A 17,083-nucleotide genomic window follows, 5' to 3' on the forward strand; every position below is an offset into this window, starting at 1 on the left:
CTATCTGCATTATGTAGTCAAGACTGCTGCTACTGCTCCAGGTCTATTTACATTATCTAGTTAATACTGCTGCTACTGTTCCAGGTCTATCTGCATTATGTAGTCAAGACTGTTGCTACTGCTCCAGGTCTATCTGCATTATGTAGTGAAGACTGTTGCTACTGCTCCAGGTCTATCTAAATTATGTAGTCAAGACTGTTGCTACTGCTCCAGGTCTATCTGCATTATCTATTCAAGACTGCTGCTACTGCTCCAGGTCTATCTGCATTATCTAGTCAAGACTGCTGCTACTGCTCCAGGTCTATCTGCATTATGTAGTCAAGACTGCTGCTTCTGCTCCAGGTCTATCTGCATTATCTAGTCAAGACTGCTGCTTCTGCTCCAGGTCTATCTTCATTATATTGTCAAGATGGTTACTGTGCTGCTGCTGCTCCATCTTCATTGTGTAGTCAAGACTGTTGCTACTGCTCCAGGTCTATCTGCATTATCTAGTCAAGACTGCTGCTTCTGCTCCAGGTCTATCTTCATTATGTAGTCAAGACTGCTGCTACTGCTCCAGGTCTATCTGCATTATGTAGTTAATACTGCTGCTACTGTTCCAGGTCTATCTGCATTATCTAGTCAAGACTGCTGCTTCTGCTCCAGGTCTATCTTCATTATGTAGTCAAGATTGCTGCTACTGTTCCAGGTATATCTGCATTATGTAGTCAAGACTGCTGCTTCTGCTCCTGGTCTATCTTCATTATATTGTCAAGATGGCTACTGTGCTGCTGCTGCTCCATATTCATTGTGTAGTTAATACTGCTGCTACTGTTCCAGGTCTATCTGCATTATGTAGTCAAGACTGTTGCTACTGCTCCAGGTCTATCTAAATTATGTAGTCAAGACTGTTGCTACTGCTCCAGGTCTATCTGCATTATCTAGTCAAGACTGCTGCTACTGCTCCAGGTCTATCTGCATTATCTAGTCAAGACTGCTGCTACTGTTCCAGGTCTATCTGCATTATGTAGTCAGGACTGATGCATCTGCTCCAGGTCTATCTGCATTATCTAGTCAAGACTGATGCTACTGCTCCATGTCTATCTGCCTTATGTAGTCAAGATGGCTACTGTGCTGCTGCTGCTCCATATTCATTGTGTAGTCAAGACTGCTGCTTCTGCTCCAGGTCTATCTTCATTATATTGTCAAGATGGCTACTGTGCTGCTGCTCCATCTTCATTGTGTAGTCAAGACTGCTGCTACTGCTCCAGGTCTATCTTCATTATGTAGTCAAGACTGCTGCTACTGCTCCAGGTGTATCTGCATTATGTAGTTAATACTGCTGCTACTGTTCCAGGTCTATCTGCATTATGTAGTTAATACTGCTGCTACTGTTCCAGGTCTATCTGCATTATGTAGTCAAGACTGTTACTACTGCTCCAGGTCTATCTAAATTATGTAGTCAAGACTGTTGCTACTGCTCCAGGTCTATCTGCATTATCTAGTCAAGACTGCTGCTACTGCTCCAGGTCTATCTGCATTATCTAGTCAAGACTGCTGCTACTGTTCCAGGTCTATCTGCATTATGTAGTCAAGACTGCTGCTTCTGCTCCAGGTCTATCTGCATTATCTAGTCAAGACTGCTGCTTCTGCTCCAGGTCTATCTTCATTATATTGTCAAGATGGCTACTGTGCTGCTGCTGCTCCATCTTCATTTTGTAGTCAAGACTGTTGCTACTGCTCCAGGTCTAGCTGCATTATCTAGTCAAGACTGCTGCTTCTGCTCCAGGTCTATCTTCATTATGTAGTCAAGACTGCTGCTACTGCTCCAGGTCTATCTGCATTATGTAGTCAAGACTGCTGCTACTGCTCCAGGTCTATCTGCACTAGTAGTCAAGACTGCTTCTACTGCTCCAGGTCTATCTACATTATGTAGTTAATACTGCTGCTTCTGTTCCAGGTCTATCTGCATTATGTAGTCAAGACTGTTGCTACTGCTCCAGGTCTATCTGCATTATGTAGTCAAGACTGATTCTACTGCACCAGGTCTATCTAAATTATGTAGTCAAGACTGTTGCTACTGCTCCAGGTCTATCTGCATTATGTATTCAAGACTGATGCTACTGCTCCACGTCTATCTACATTATGTAGTCAAGACTGCTGCTACTGCTCCAGGTCTATCTACATTATGTAGTCAAGACTGATGCTACTGCTCCAGGTCTATCTGCATTATGTAGTCAAGATTGCTGCTACTGCTCCAGGTCTATCTTCATTATGTAGTCAAGATTGCTGCTACTGTTCCAGGTCTATCTACATTATGTAGTTAATACTGCTGCTACTGCTCCAGGTCTATCTTCATTATGTAGTCAAGACTACTGCTACTGCTCCAGGTCTATCTGCATTATGTAGTCAAGATTGCTGCTACTGCTCCAGGTCTATCTATATTATGTAGTTAATACTGCTGCTACTGCTCCAGCTCTATCTTCATTACTAAGCTTAGCAGTCAAGTGTACAGTGTAATACTGTATGAGAATCTGCATGTAAGATGGAAATTGATGGAGCACATTTCCTCTGGGCATAGTTTCCCCAAACCATATCTTTGAAACTGATGCTTTAACAAACATACATATGAATAAGGTTGTCCATAATGTGAATTTGATGTCATATAAACTGCTCTGGATTTGTTCCCTCAATCCAAACTGGTCGCCGCTGTTACTTCCAGCATTGTCGCATCCTGCACAGAGAAGCTTGGAGAATGATAGCGCTTGTTATTGTTATGTCTTCCACCTACAGTACACTTGCATATGGCACCTGTCTTATCTAACCGACCTGCCTGGTGAACGCCTTGCTCCTGATTCAAGGGGATTGTTTTTCTACCCTCCTTATCTCCCTCCCTTCATCCCTCCTTTCTCCCCTATGCATGCCCAGTGACCACTTTTAATGACTTGGCTAATGAGAACTGACTGGACATGTGTTTGACTGCAACCAAGTGAACTGTAACGTAAAGAGAGGGTTCTCTCTCTCGCTCTCTCTCTCGCTATCTCTCGCTCTCTCTCTCGCTATCTCTCTCACTCTCTCTCTCTCTCTCTCTGTGTGTGTGGGAGTGAAGCCAGTGATATGAATGTGACTGTTTGGTTCTGGGTTCCCAGCCTGGGACACTGACAAAGTGGAGTGCTCCTGGCTTCCCATTATGGGTCACCAGGCGGTCACACAGTTGCATGGTATTTCGGCAGAGAGGTGTCATTAAGGGAAAACGTCCCCGCTGGGACAGAGAGACCCCATCCTGAAGCCTTATTCTTTCAGTTTTCCCCCCAATTCCTTTCGATCCACTGACATTCTGGTGTTATAGTGCCTTGGTGATGGAATGACATTTCAGCAGTTCTCTGCAAGGCATTTCTGACATGGATCACATTTACAACTAGAGCCATGGAGAGAGATGAAACGCTGTGTGTGTGTGCTCGTGCTAGAGCTGGGCAATATGGCCTAAAAATCATATCTAAATTTGGTCAAACTTGTGGACGATTCACAATATATATATCTCAGTTTGTTTACTGTAATTCTCGAAATAAGCTTTGTTGCACAACGAAAGGTCAAATACATTGCATTTCAAACAGTCCGCAAAAAGCTAATGAATTCATGGCTTGTGAAATTATACCTAGGCTAAATATAAGCCTTCTACAACTATTACACCTTGCTAACAAGGCAGAGCAGTTGAATTGTAATGAAGACACCCTTCTGTCCGTCTCCAACTGTTTGAACAGCACGCTAGCCTGTCCACTTCGTTCAGATGTTCAAATCAAGTGGCCTACCTTACTACTCAGAATGAAAAGGAGTTGCCAATTCCTTATAGAATAGGGTTTTATGCTTATTGCACATTTATAAAAAACAGACTAGACAGCTAGTATAGCAGTCTTTGGCTAAAATGCTGTTAGCGGTATGCATGCGACAAACTGAACATTCATTTTCAAGCATCAATGTGAGTAGTTGAGACATAAAAAGGGTATTGTTGGAAAGGTTCACTTCTTCTCTATTACAGTACAATAACGTCTCAGTGTGTTTTGATGTCCATGTGATCAATTCTGTTGGACCAAACCTCAAATGCAAATAATGAGTTGAAACCACTTCTGTCCAAAATAAACCCAATGCGTTTCGATGGGCTTCGTTTGGACCTAAGCTCGTCGCTTGCCTTCTCGCCTTTGGGACAACAACTCCCATTGTTAGGGCAGAGACATGAGCATCTCGTCATTATATACAGATCTCTGGTGTAAATGGGAAGGTGCACACAGCACAGAAGGAGCCAAAGGCATGAGAACAAGCAGACATAAACGCTCATGAAAACAACAAATAAATAAATCATATTTTGAATTAATCAAATGAATCATATATATCGCCAAGCCCTAGCGTGCACGCCTGTGTGTGTGTGTGTGTTTTAAACACTGCTTAGGAGTACTATCACATAGATGTACAGTGGGGCAAAAAAGTATTTAGTCAGCCACCAATTGTGCAAGTTCTCCCACTTAAAAAGATGAGAGAGGCCTGTAATTTTCATCATAGGTACACTTCAACTATGACAGACAAAATGAGAGAAAAAAATCCAGAAAATCACATTTTATGAATTTATTTGCAAATGATGGTGGAAAATAAGTATTTTTGGTCAATAACAAAAGTTTATCTCAATACTTTATTATATACCCTTTGTTGGCAATGACAGAGGTAAAACATTTTCTGTAAGTCTTCACAAGGTTTTCACACACTGTTGCTGGTATTTTGGCCCATTCCTCCATGCAGATCTCCTCTAGAGCAGTGATGTTTTGGGGCTGTTGCTGGGCAACACGGACTTTCAACTCCCTCCAAAGATTTTCTATGGGGTTGAGATCTGGAGACTGGCTAGGCCACTCCAGGACCTTGAAATGCTTCTTACGAAGCCACTCCTTCGTTGCCCGGGCGGTGTGTTTGGAATCATTGTCATGCTAAAAGACCCAGCCACGTTTCATCTTCAATGCCCTTACTGATGGAAGGAGGTTTTCACTCAAAATCTCACGATACATGGCCCCATTCATTCTTTCCTTTACATGGATCAGTCGTCCTGTTCCCTTTGCAGAAAAACAGCCCCAAAGCATGATGTTTCCACCCCCATGCTTCACAGTAGGTATGGTGTTCTTTGGATACAACTCAGCATTCTTTGTCCTCAAAATACGACGAGTTGAGTTTTTACCAAAAAGTTATATTTTGGTTTCATCTGACCATATGACATTCTCACAATCTTCTTCTGGATCATCCAAATGCTCTCTAGCAAACTTCAGACGGGCCTGGACATGTACTGGCTTAAGCAGGGGGACACGTCTGGCACTGCAGGATTTGAGTCCCTGGCGGCGTAGTGTGTTACTGATGGTAGGCTTTGTTACTTTGGTCCCAGCTCTCTGCAGGTAATTCACTAGGTCCCCCCGTGTGGTTCTGGGATTTTTGCTCACCGTTCTTGTGATCATTTTGACCCCACGGGGTGAGATCTTGCGTGGAGCCCCAGATCGAGGGAGATTATCAGTGGTCTCGTATGTCTTCCATTTCCTAATAATTGCTCCCACAGTTGATTTCTTCAAACCAAGCTGCTTACCTATTGCAGATTCAGTCTTCCCAGCCTGGTGCAGGTCTACAATTTTGTTTCTGGTATCCTTTGACAGCTCTTTGGTCTTGGCCATAGTGGAGTTTCGAGTGTGACTGTTTGAGGTTGTGGACAAGTGTCTTTTATACTGATAACAAGTTCAAACAGGTGCCATTAATACAGGTAACGAGTGGAGGACAGAGGAGCCTCTTAAAGAAGAAGTTACAGGTCTGTGAGAGCCAGAAATCTTGCTTGTTTGTAGGTGACCAAATACTTATTTTCCACCATAATTTGATTTGCAAATAAATTCATTACAAATCCTACAATGTGATTTTCTGGATTTCTTTTTCTCATTTTGTCTGTCATAGTTGAAGTGTACCTATTATGAAAATGACAGGCCTCTCTCATATTTTTAAGTGGGAGAACTTGCACAATTGGTGGCTGACTAAATCCTTTTTCCCCCACTGTATAGAGTAATGACCCCGGTGGTGACGAAACCTTTTCAGTCAAGCAGACAATATGACAGTTCCATAAAATGACTGCAAAACACATATGGATGGATTGATTATACTGTATAAAGTATATGGTAAGTATGTGCAGGGTTCCGTGATTGCAGATGTATTTTATGGTACTTTAGACATGCCGTTAAAGAAACATATGGCTTATAGGCCAAGATGTACTTGTGAAATATTCATGTTATTTTTTCCCCAACACATAACCCATCATCATCATCATCACCGTTATGGGTACAGTATGTATAACGCCACTGACACTGACAGCATGTTTCGGGGATGACGGAATGACATTCTCGCCACGCATATAAAGGGATGGGAATGCCAGTCCAGTTGAGAGCATGGGCAAGGAATATAAAGGCAAAGAAATGCTGCGTGGCATGCATTCTGGCTGCATCGTCTCTCTCTTTGGGCTCAGACAAAAAAGAATGAGTCGAAATGAAGAGGGAGGGAGCCAGAGCACGGCTTTGACAAGTTATTTTACCTTTATTTAAAAAAATATATGTATTTTCTGCCTCGCTTTCAATAGCTTGGCTTCTCATCTAGCTGTGTCCTTTTCCTTCATGCTCCATGCTTCATGTGTTGGATTGGGAGATATACAGTACGTTGTTCTATATGGTAGGTCTTACAGCAATCCTTTGTTCACATCGTGAACATTTGCAGACTAACATAAGAAACATAGGTGGCTCCGGATCTAAAAACACTTCCTCGTCTCCACTGTCCTCCAGTCATTTCTCCGCTGTTGTTTAATTTGATGACGTTTCATCCAGAAGGCTTGGCAAACATCAGCGGATGGATGGTGGTTACCGTGGTATCCCTCTACAGGTGAAGGGGACAGGGTTTGGTTACTAAGCAACTGTCACTGATTGCAAAGACGCTGCTGGCGTTTGTGAAGCCTCACGAGTCACGACACAGACAGACAGGACGGATATGTATCGGTTTGTGCAGACGCCACGGAGGTGTACAAACAAACTGGTTCGTTCTCTTTCTCTCTCTCTCTCTCGGTCAGAGAGAGCTGTGACTCTGTAACACCCCCTCTCACAGGTGGGAAATTATACATCACAGCTGTGCTTGAACGACACCCCCACACACTCTGTTACCAACCCTGTGTCGGCATTTACACCTTCAAACCCGTTTCCCTCTCACAGATCCCAACGGAACCATAGAGCAACTTTGAAGCCGTAGTTCCATAAATGCCAGTGACATGTTAGGCCTAAAGTCTCTAATGGTAAAGCACAGCCCATATAATTCATTATATGGTTACAGCCTGTTTTCAGCCTGTGAGCTATAGCTTGTTCTCATCCCCTTTTAATGGAACAGGACATCATGTCAGCCTATGGGTGATGTGGATCCAGCTATAGTGCCCCTGTAGTCCCCCGGGGAGGCTGTCCGAGAGGGTGAAAGGAGGCACACACCAGGGTATATATACTATGACAGGCTATACAATATTGCCATCTCGTACTCACACATACAGGTCCCAATGAACAAGACAGAGAATGAAACACGGATGGTATGCTAGCAATACGCTCCACGGGGGAGACAGAAAGGAGGTTGTACAGAGCGATTGACTGTGGGCGTCGGTGGTCGTAGGCTACTTCCCTTGGCAATGACAACACAATGAGACTAAGGCCTGGAAGGGTTCCCGGCTCTCTAGTCTATTGTCATGCCACTGGGTTATGGGGACATTTCACTGTTACAGAACAGATAGTGCTATAGTGTTCTAGGCTTTTTTTTCATGGTTTGATGGTTCATTGTTCTCAAGTATGACACTGGCACCTCCTGCTGAGAAGTGCTTCTGTTTTCCTAGAATATAGTATTGTCCATAGGGTCACATAAAGTTGAAGCGCTGCTTATCTTCTACAGGCCTCAAATGAATGCAGAACGAGACGCAACACATGAGCCGTGTGTAATCATAAACTGTGAGAATTTTATGCTATGCATTTGCGTTTTGAACGATAGAAACAACAGACAATGGGTGTATTGTCTGGGAAGATAGAACTGAAATGAATACAACGGTTTGTGGTTTTCATGTTTTAGAGGGGATGCTTTGATGTCTCGAACAACAAGAGGCGCCGCCGGTACACACACATACACACACACACACACACCCGCGTGCACACACACACAAACCACTTACAGTACACACACATGAATTGTGTCAAAATGATCAACAACGTTCGTCAGACGTTCCATCACTGTTTACACCCTTCAGAACAACAGCAGCAATCAATGTCATTTGTTTACCGACGACGTGGCAAAGCTGGAGGGGAGAGGTATGATGAATCATTGAACAGCAATTACACCTCACATGTGGCATTTGTATTTCAAGCTGTAGACATCAGCCATTTTGTAGATTTACAAGGTGTGTGTGTGTGTGTGTTTGTTTTGTTTGTTTGTACGTGCAAGAGTTTGTGGCGCAAGATGCTACATTATTCAATATTGTAAGTGCAATTCTGTCTGGCCTATTGGTCACTGTTGGGATGCAGGGTGTATAGCTATCTGTCAGTTAAACCCTCATCCATCTCTTCCCTCTCCCATCCTCTTCCTCTCTCTCTCATAGCTGGGCTGCACGCTGTTGCTATCGGTTAATCTCACTTAGCTGTCCGCTCGACCGTTCCTCCACGTCCCTCCCCCTCCCTCCCCCATCTCCCCACTCCCGAACGCTTCAGCTCGTCTGCCACGCCTTCAAGCAGCTGGGGAGGAGAGAGGGATGGAGGGAGGAACTGGAAGGTGGGAGAACGAAGAGATGAAAAGGGAGAGAAAGAGGAGAGGGAGAGAGGAAGGAGGGAGGGGGGCAGTGAAGGAAAGAGGGATGTGGAAGTTGGGATGGAGGGAGAGAGGTAGAGAGAGAGAGAAGAGAGAGAGATGGAGGGAGGAAGTAAGTGAAAGAAGGTGGGAAGAGGGGAGGAAAGGCAGGGAAGCACTCTCAATCTCTCATCCTGTGCCTCCTCTATTTCCCTCCCTCTCTCTGTCAGTGTGACACACTTTTTTATCCCCGTTAGGGAGCCATAGCGTCTGGATGTAACCTTGACACCCCGGGGGGCGGGTGGGGGAGACCAAAATGTGTGTGCATAAGAATATTGGCCTGTGTATTTTTTTTGCTTGTTTACTATGCTTCCGCTGATGTGTAGTAGACTGCAAGCTTCAGACAAACAAGGACTTTGAGCTGAATATTATTTCCAATTATGGAGCGCCTTTGAGCCAGAAGGGTTCATTTAAGTCCATTCTGCTACTGTTCTATATCCAATCTGCTACTGTTCTATATCCAATCTGCTACTGTTCTATATCCAATCTGCTACTGTTCTATATCCAATCTGCTACTGTTCTATATCCAATCTACTACTGTTCTATATCCAATCTGCTACTGTTCTATATCCAATCTGCTACTGTTCTATATCCAATCTGCTACTGTTCTATATCCAATCTGCTACTGTTCTATATCCAATCTGCTACTGTTCTATATCCAATCTGCTACTGTTCTATATCCAATCTGCTACTGTTCTATATCCAATCTGCTACTGTTCTATATCCAATCTGCTACTGTTCTATATCCAATCTGCTACTGTTCTATATCCAATCTGCTACTGTTCTATATCCAATCTGCTACTGTTCTATATCCAATCTACTACTGTTCTATATCCAATCTGCTACTGTTCTATATCCAATCTGCTACTGTTCTATATCCAATCTACTACTGTTCTATATCCAATCTGCTACTGTTCTATATCCATTCTGCTACTGTTCTATATCCAATCTGCTACTGTTCTATATCCAATCTGCTACTGTTCTATATCCAATCTGTGACTGTTCAATAACCAAACTGGGGCTGTTTTATCCATTCTGTGTGACTGTTCTATATTATGAGACATTTTCTCTACCAAACTGAGAAGAATCCCATGAGGATTGCTGTGTTTTAAACAGTTCTCTTACTCGGTCTGTTCAATCGGCTGGTTTGGTTCACAAAAGCATAACCCGACACAGGTGACCTACCACTCCGCTCCGTCGACCACCGCGGTTGCAGCTGGACGCTCCAGCGGCCAGGACAGGGTTGCCATGACGACTGTCCCTCCTATCTCTATGGCTCGCCTCGTCTGCCTGCTGCTGGAAGTTTATTTTTCCCAGAGTGCTCCTTGTTTGTTTGGGAGATGGCGGATGGACTGAAACATTGGCTCTAGACTACACTGTGGAAGGATAGAGGGACACTGGCCTGACAACGATCTCCATGGAGGATTATGAATCACAGCAGAGCTTTTCTTTGGGTGAGACGAGGGCACTATGGGACCCTGAGGAGAGGCTTGAGCCTGTCATGGTGCCCAGTGAGGGACCCCGGGTCCCTGACACCAGAGCTCCTCAAAAGACCCTGTCTGTCACTGTCATGGAGCTCCACGAGTGAGACCCCAGTCAAGGAGGTTACTTGCTGCCTCAGGAGGCCTTGTCAGTAGTCTCTCTATCGCCATCATCAGGGCGTCAGATGCGTCCAGCCCAAACCCCAGACATATTGTAGCTCTCTCAGCATTACTCAGTATACATTTTCCCTCAGTATCTTCTGCCACAAGGGATAAATATGCTAATTCTGCATATCCTCATAGGTAACACTGGTGCTGAGTAATGTGAAAGTATTTAGGAATTTCTCCTGTATTCAGCGTAAAGACAGACTCCTATCACTGGGTTATTCAGAGAGCAGAGATCTTATCTGTTATCTGTCAAACCAGGAGGAGATTCAGTGCTGAAGTGGGGTTGCACAGTAGGCAGTGACCTCAATGTTTATATGTTCAATTTAATTGATGTTAGTCTGTACCCTCCAGGACAATTTTTCTTGTGTACTGTTGTTAAGTCTTTCTGTGTATAAGGATAGGTTCTGGCAGATATCATGTCGCTGTCCTCCTTCAAGAGTCTTTCAAAGTCTTTCAGCTTTCCCCCTGCAGACACTAACTCCAGCACGAAGTCAAGTTGTGACAAGTTGGACTTACAATGGCTCGTGGTGGGGCTGGTTTGAGATGGGGCTGGAATAAAGATATTGGATTGGGATCAAACGTAGGGGAATCTCATAGCTGGAGGTCAAAGGGATAATTCAGGCGAAATCTATATTTGGGGGCAATTACCCTTTACCTTAAGATGTGTCTGAAGGCCCATAGTGAGAGAATCCACAATAATCCATTGTTGCCGTCTGCCACTGGCGAAGGACCTGTTCATGTTTTCTTCACCGCGAGAATTCCAGAATATTCCAATGCTCCATCAAGCCACGGGTGAGTTTATTCACAGCTGGTAATCAATCCGCATCTGAGTGCCCAGTGGAATACAATACAGTATAATACAACTTTATTGTCCATGTTACAGCAAACAGAAAGAGATGCGGCTGTGAGTCAACATAAGGAAATCGTTCCAGTTACGAGTGACAAAATTCCAGCGATTATTTCAGCAGTCTGAACGATAAAAATCCCTGCAAATTCCACCTGCTACCAAACTTAGTTTAACAGGTTTTTTTTTAGGAAGTTTCAGCTTGCAATGCCGCTTCGCTAACATCGGTGCCGGTGTTTACATTCATTAATTTTCACAATGCTAATTATGCTAGCTCCTGGCTGTGGCAGATGTCCACAATGCTAATTATGCTAGCTCCTGGCTGTGGCAGTTGTTCACAATGGATTGTTGTGGATTCTATCATTATAGGGCTGTAGACACATCTTAAGGTAAGGGTTATTCCACCCAAATATCGATTTTGCCTGAACTATCCATTCAACGGTTGTTTCCTTGATAAACATGATGTAATCTAGCCTGGGTGCCAGTCTGCATTTCTGCTCTCTTGATAATTAGAAACAAGGAGCCAGGCTATATGTAATCAGTACAACTGGAACGGACAGAAAGAGTGAAGTAAGATAATGTGGACGAGGTACTATAAATCCATACGTCACTCAGCCGATCCTTGCTGAGGTAAGTGGGTTGGGGGCTCTCGGGCCTCGGTTAGGGCACAGCTCTGGACACTCGGAATGGAGTAATGCTATAATACTGGAACATTTCGTTCTGTTTCTCCCCCTCCCCACACATACAACCAGGTCTCACACACACACATGTGCTAAAAGACACATGAAGGTATCCACACACGCATACTCCAGGGCTCTTCTCATTTCTTTTATTTGTAAGTTTATTTAACCTTTATTTAACTAGGCAAGTCAGGGTTAATCCGCAATTTAGGCTTAATCCTAATTGCTTACAGTGACCTTTGACCTATGGTTGTTAGCAGAGGCTGAGGAGTGATGTCACAGCTGGTCAATGGGAGTCTTGTTATAACTATAAGCTACTGTATACACTATGTATAGGAACTACAGTGGGGAGAACAAGTATTTGATACACTGGTGATTTTGCAGGTTTTCCTACTTACAAAGCATGTAGAGGTCTGTAATTTGTATCATAGGTACACTTCAACTGTGAGAGACAGAATCTAAAACAAAAATCCAGAAAATCACATTGTATGATTTTTAAGTAATTCATTTCCATTTTATTGCAAAGGGAAACCCAGCCTTAAATAAATGCCTTTTTATGCTCGATTTGAGGCAAGCAACACTGAAGCATGCATGAGAGCACCAGCTATTCTGGACTACTGTGTGATAACTCTCTCGGTAGCCAATATGAGCAAGACCTTTAAACAGGTCAACATTCACAAAGGCTCCGGGACATACGGACCCGGGTATCCGGGAGGATCCTGTTGATGTGAGCCATGACCAGCCTTTTAAAGCACTTCATAGCTACTGATGTGAGTGCTACGATTTAGGTATGTTACCTTCACTTTCTTGAGCACAGAGACAATGGTGGTCTGCTTGAAAGGTATAACAGACTCGGTCAGGGAGAGGTTGAAAACGTCAGTGAAGACACTTGCCAGTTGGTCTGCGCTTGCTTTGACTACAAGTCCTTGTAATCCGTTTGTCCCTGCGCCTTTGTGAATGTTGACCTGTTTAAAGGTCTTGCTCATATTGGCTACCGAGAGATTCGCATAGCGCCCCAACAGATCCACAGATGATGCAATCTCAATCACACTCCACACTGCCCTATCCCACCTGGACAAAAGGAACACCTATGTGAGAATGCTGTTCATTGACTACAGCTCAACATTCAACACCATAGCGCCCACAAAGCTCATCACTAAGCTAATGACCCTGGGACGAAACTCCTCCCTCTGCAACTGGATCCTGGACTTCCTGATGGTCCGCCCCCAGGTGGTAAGTGTAGGCAACAACACATCTGCCCCGCTGATCCTCAACACTAGAGCCCCTCAGGGGTGTGTGTTTAGTCCCCCCCCCCCCCCCCCCTGTACCCCCTGTTCATCCACGACTGCGTGGCCAAACGCGACTCCAACACCATTATTAAGTTTGCTGACGATCACCGACAACGATGAGACAGCCTATAGGGAGGAGATCAGAAACCTGGCAGTGTGGTGCCAGGACAACAACCTCTTCGTCAATGTGAGCAAGACAAAGGAGCTGATTGTGGACTACATAACTATAGGAAAAGGCTGTAGTGGAGCAGGTTGAGAGTTTCAAGTTCCTTGGTGTCCACATCACCAACAAACTATCATGGTCCTAACACACCAAGACAGTCGTGAAGAGGGCACGACAACATCTTCTCCCCCTCTGGAGACTAAAAAGACTTGGCATGGGTCCCCAGATCCTCAAAAAGTTATACAGCTGCACCATCGAGAGCATCCTGACCGGTTGCATCACCACCTGGCATGGTAACAAGGCGCTACAGAGGGTAGGTGCGTATGGCCCAGGACATCACTGGGGCCAAGCTTCCTGACATCCAGGACCTATATACTAGGCGGTGTCAGAGGAAATCCCCCAAAATTGTCCAACTCCAGTCACCCAAGTCATAGACTGTTTTCTCTGCTACCAAAAGGCTCCTTAACAGCTTCTAAAACCTTCTGAACAATTAACCAAATAGCCACCGGATTATTTACATTGACCCCCCCATTTGTTTTTACACTGCTGCTACTCGCTGTTTATTATCTATGCATAGTCACTTCACCCCTACCTCCATGTACAAATGACCTCGACTAACCTGTCCCCCCGCACATTGACTCGGTACCGTTACCCCTTATATATAGCCTTGTTATTGTTATTTTATTGTGTTACTTTTTATTATTTTATATTGTAGTTTATTTGGTAAATATTTTCTTAACTCTTTCTTGAACTGCACTATTGGTTAAGGGCTTGTAAGTAAGCATTTCACGGTAAGGTCTACACACGTTGTATTCGGCGCAGGTGACAAAATAAAGTTTGATTTGATCAACTTTGATTGAAATAATATCAGTATTGGAGTATGTGGAATATGAAAATAATAGCATTTGGGGAATGTTTTCTGTGGCTTATCATTAGAGCTGTAAATGTCTATCCCTACTTTGTGCCCTCATTTTTCCCTGACCCCGTGACCAGACCAGGAAAAAACTATTTTTAATTTCATGGCATATAAGTGCTCATGTACACTATAACTGGTAACTGAGTACAAATTATATTCCAGAATTGAGGCCATGTGAAATTGACCAATCATGTTCCGTTGCCGTACTGTTCCGTATCTGTGGTTCTTTTGAGTTCATTAAGGCTGGCAACGTTTTGTTTGTTCCAAATGTTCCAAATGTTTCCCCTTTTCATATTGTATATTCAGCCGGTGGCAAATGTTGTTCTTCTTGACCTAAATCCCCTTTGGTAATTATTGTTTTCATTTTCAACCAGCTTGTTTTTGTTTTGTCCACAGCATGCAGACAGCATGGCATTATGCCCACCGCTGGTTTCTAACACTGAAATGAGTCAGTCTAGATGTCTCTGTGAAGACAGACAGTGTAAGATTTCACACCACTTACACCCTACTTAGTCGTAAGGAAGCTATGTTATGTGGTCATGCAATTTGAAAATGAATGTTTGATATTTTTAAACTATTTTATTGCCACTTTCACTGTCTGTATTTGTATCCGATGAGAAGGTCTGGTTACACAGGCAGCCCAATTCTGATCTTTTTCCGCTAATTGGTCTTTTGATCAATCACGTCAGATCTTTGTCAGAGCTGATTTAATTGGTCAAAAGACCAATTAGTGGAGAAAAAAAAGATCCGAATCACGTTGCCTGTGTCGACGCAGCCTTAGTGCAAGGCAGTAACATAACCTGTTCACCCTGGGGGTCTCCAATAACCAGGTTTAAAGCACATCTGATTTTTACCACTTTACCACAAAACTGCTTGCCTTGTCCCAGGTGTAAGGGCTTTAAAGAGAGCACCGGTAGCACCGTCTAACATGTAATCCACTGGGGGAGCGAGAGGCAACTACATGCTGTGTCTGCTTAAAGGAAAGGGGGTGGAGTCACAGCAGGATACATGTACTGGTACCGCTGGGAGCTACCGAACCAACATGTTAAAATAGGGGATGAAATAAGAAACGGAGACTGTCTGTATTGTGGCTCACATTATTGAATCATTCCTACACGGGCCCAGCACACTTACGAGAAGACTTTATATTCTTCTACTACCTGTACTTTTCCTTAGAAGAGAGAAAGAGCGAGAAGATCCCAGACTTTGATGTTTTAATTAGTCATTGGGCTATCGGGGCTATACCATAATGACTCGCAGTCTCGCAGTCCCTCCCTCTAGCAGGATTGTACTTTCCCTGCCAACGTGGGTTGACAGCTGTGAATAAATACTTGATGGAGGATGGTTGTGCTGGCATTGTGATGGGCTAGGGAGGAAGAGAATCTTGGAGTTTAATCACTGTTTATGTTTTGGTCCTCTCGCTGTCAACAGTTTTTTTTTGTTCGTTACAAAGCTATCTTGTCTTTTTTATTTTTTATTTTGTATGTTTTCAAAACCCCCATGCCAAAACTAGCAATACAGGGAACAACATTAGACAACAGGTCCCAATCCAATGCATGGTAAATAAGCGTGTCCTCCCCTGAGCTTCTCTCTGGATAATGAATAAGGACTTTTAGTGGATGGGATGTCTAGGATGCCGTATCAAATGTCATTTTAACCTTTTCGTTTTGTGCCTTTAGGAAATTCATATCGACAGCTATTTATATTTCAGCCATGTTCAAATATTTAGTGTGGAGCCACGAAAGACCCCTGTTATATTCAGCTGTTGTGTCTAAATGAACAGATTGAGGTTTGCTATAATGATACCGCAACATATAGCGCCTTTTGTTGTATTGATACAGGGAAAGTCCTGCGAGAGGAACTCTATAATTAACACACGCATTCAATATTAGATGGTTCCTATATCTGTCTGGTCAGCCACTCTGTCTTTCTCTCTCTCTCTTTCTCCATCTGTCCCTCACTATCTCTTTTTCTCTCCATCTCTCTCTCTACCCCTCTCCTTCTCTCTCTGTGAATCTAAATACATTTCTTCAGCCTCCGCTACTTCGGCCACAAAAGAGAAGTCCTGAATATGCATTATGATGTCAGGGGACATTAGTGTTAGTGTGTACATTAATGGCCTGGGTTACCTCTGCTGCACATTTCACTAAAGTCTGTATTTTCTCTGTGTGCCTTCTCTCTCTCTCTCTCTCTCTCTCTCTCTCTCTCTCTCTCTCCTTTTAGTCTGGTGGCATCTAAAGAGCCAGAGAGTCCTCGGGGGAGAGCAGTGCATCCTCCGTCACCCTCCGACTTCTTGGACAAACTCATGGGGAGAACCTCTGGCTACGATGCCAGAATTAGACCCAACTTTAAAGGTACAGTATGGGCCTACAGTTTGTTTCTGGCCAAAAGTAGAACTGGCAGTTACAAGTTAAATTCAGGCCAAACATTAAATGTAACTTTCCTCTTTACCCAATGAGCAAGTCGGTTCATCCTCGGTTCATCGACTAATGGGACGTATTTACATGAATATCCACAATAATACTTTCCAGAATAAAGTTCCCATATCACCCCCAAAATCCTTTCATTATGTACCGTCTTACAAGTAACATCCAACATCACAACGTCAGGTGGCCGTTAGCTGCTGACTGAGGCCGCAGTGAACAGC

At 43.8% G+C, this 17,083-nt stretch overlaps 1 protein-coding gene across 1 annotated transcript in view; it reads left to right on the forward strand.

Moving 5' to 3' along the window:
- The first annotated feature begins 10,312 nt into the window (after positions 1 to 10,312).
- Positions 10,313 to 17,083, forward strand: part of glra3 (glycine receptor, alpha 3) — a 69,462-nt gene continuing 62,691 nt past the window's right edge. Inside the window, exons 1-2 of the mRNA XM_065024107.1 lie at positions 10,313 to 10,479; positions 16,660 to 16,790. Coding sequence (XP_064880179.1) covers positions 10,313 to 10,479; positions 16,660 to 16,790 — 298 coding nt within the window. The remainder of the gene's footprint in view (positions 10,480 to 16,659; positions 16,791 to 17,083) is intronic.

This window comes from Oncorhynchus nerka, linkage group LG11 (genome assembly GCF_034236695.1).
Source record: "Oncorhynchus nerka isolate Pitt River linkage group LG11, Oner_Uvic_2.0, whole genome shotgun sequence".
Lineage (NCBI taxonomy): Eukaryota > Metazoa > Chordata > Actinopteri > Salmoniformes > Salmonidae > Oncorhynchus > Oncorhynchus nerka.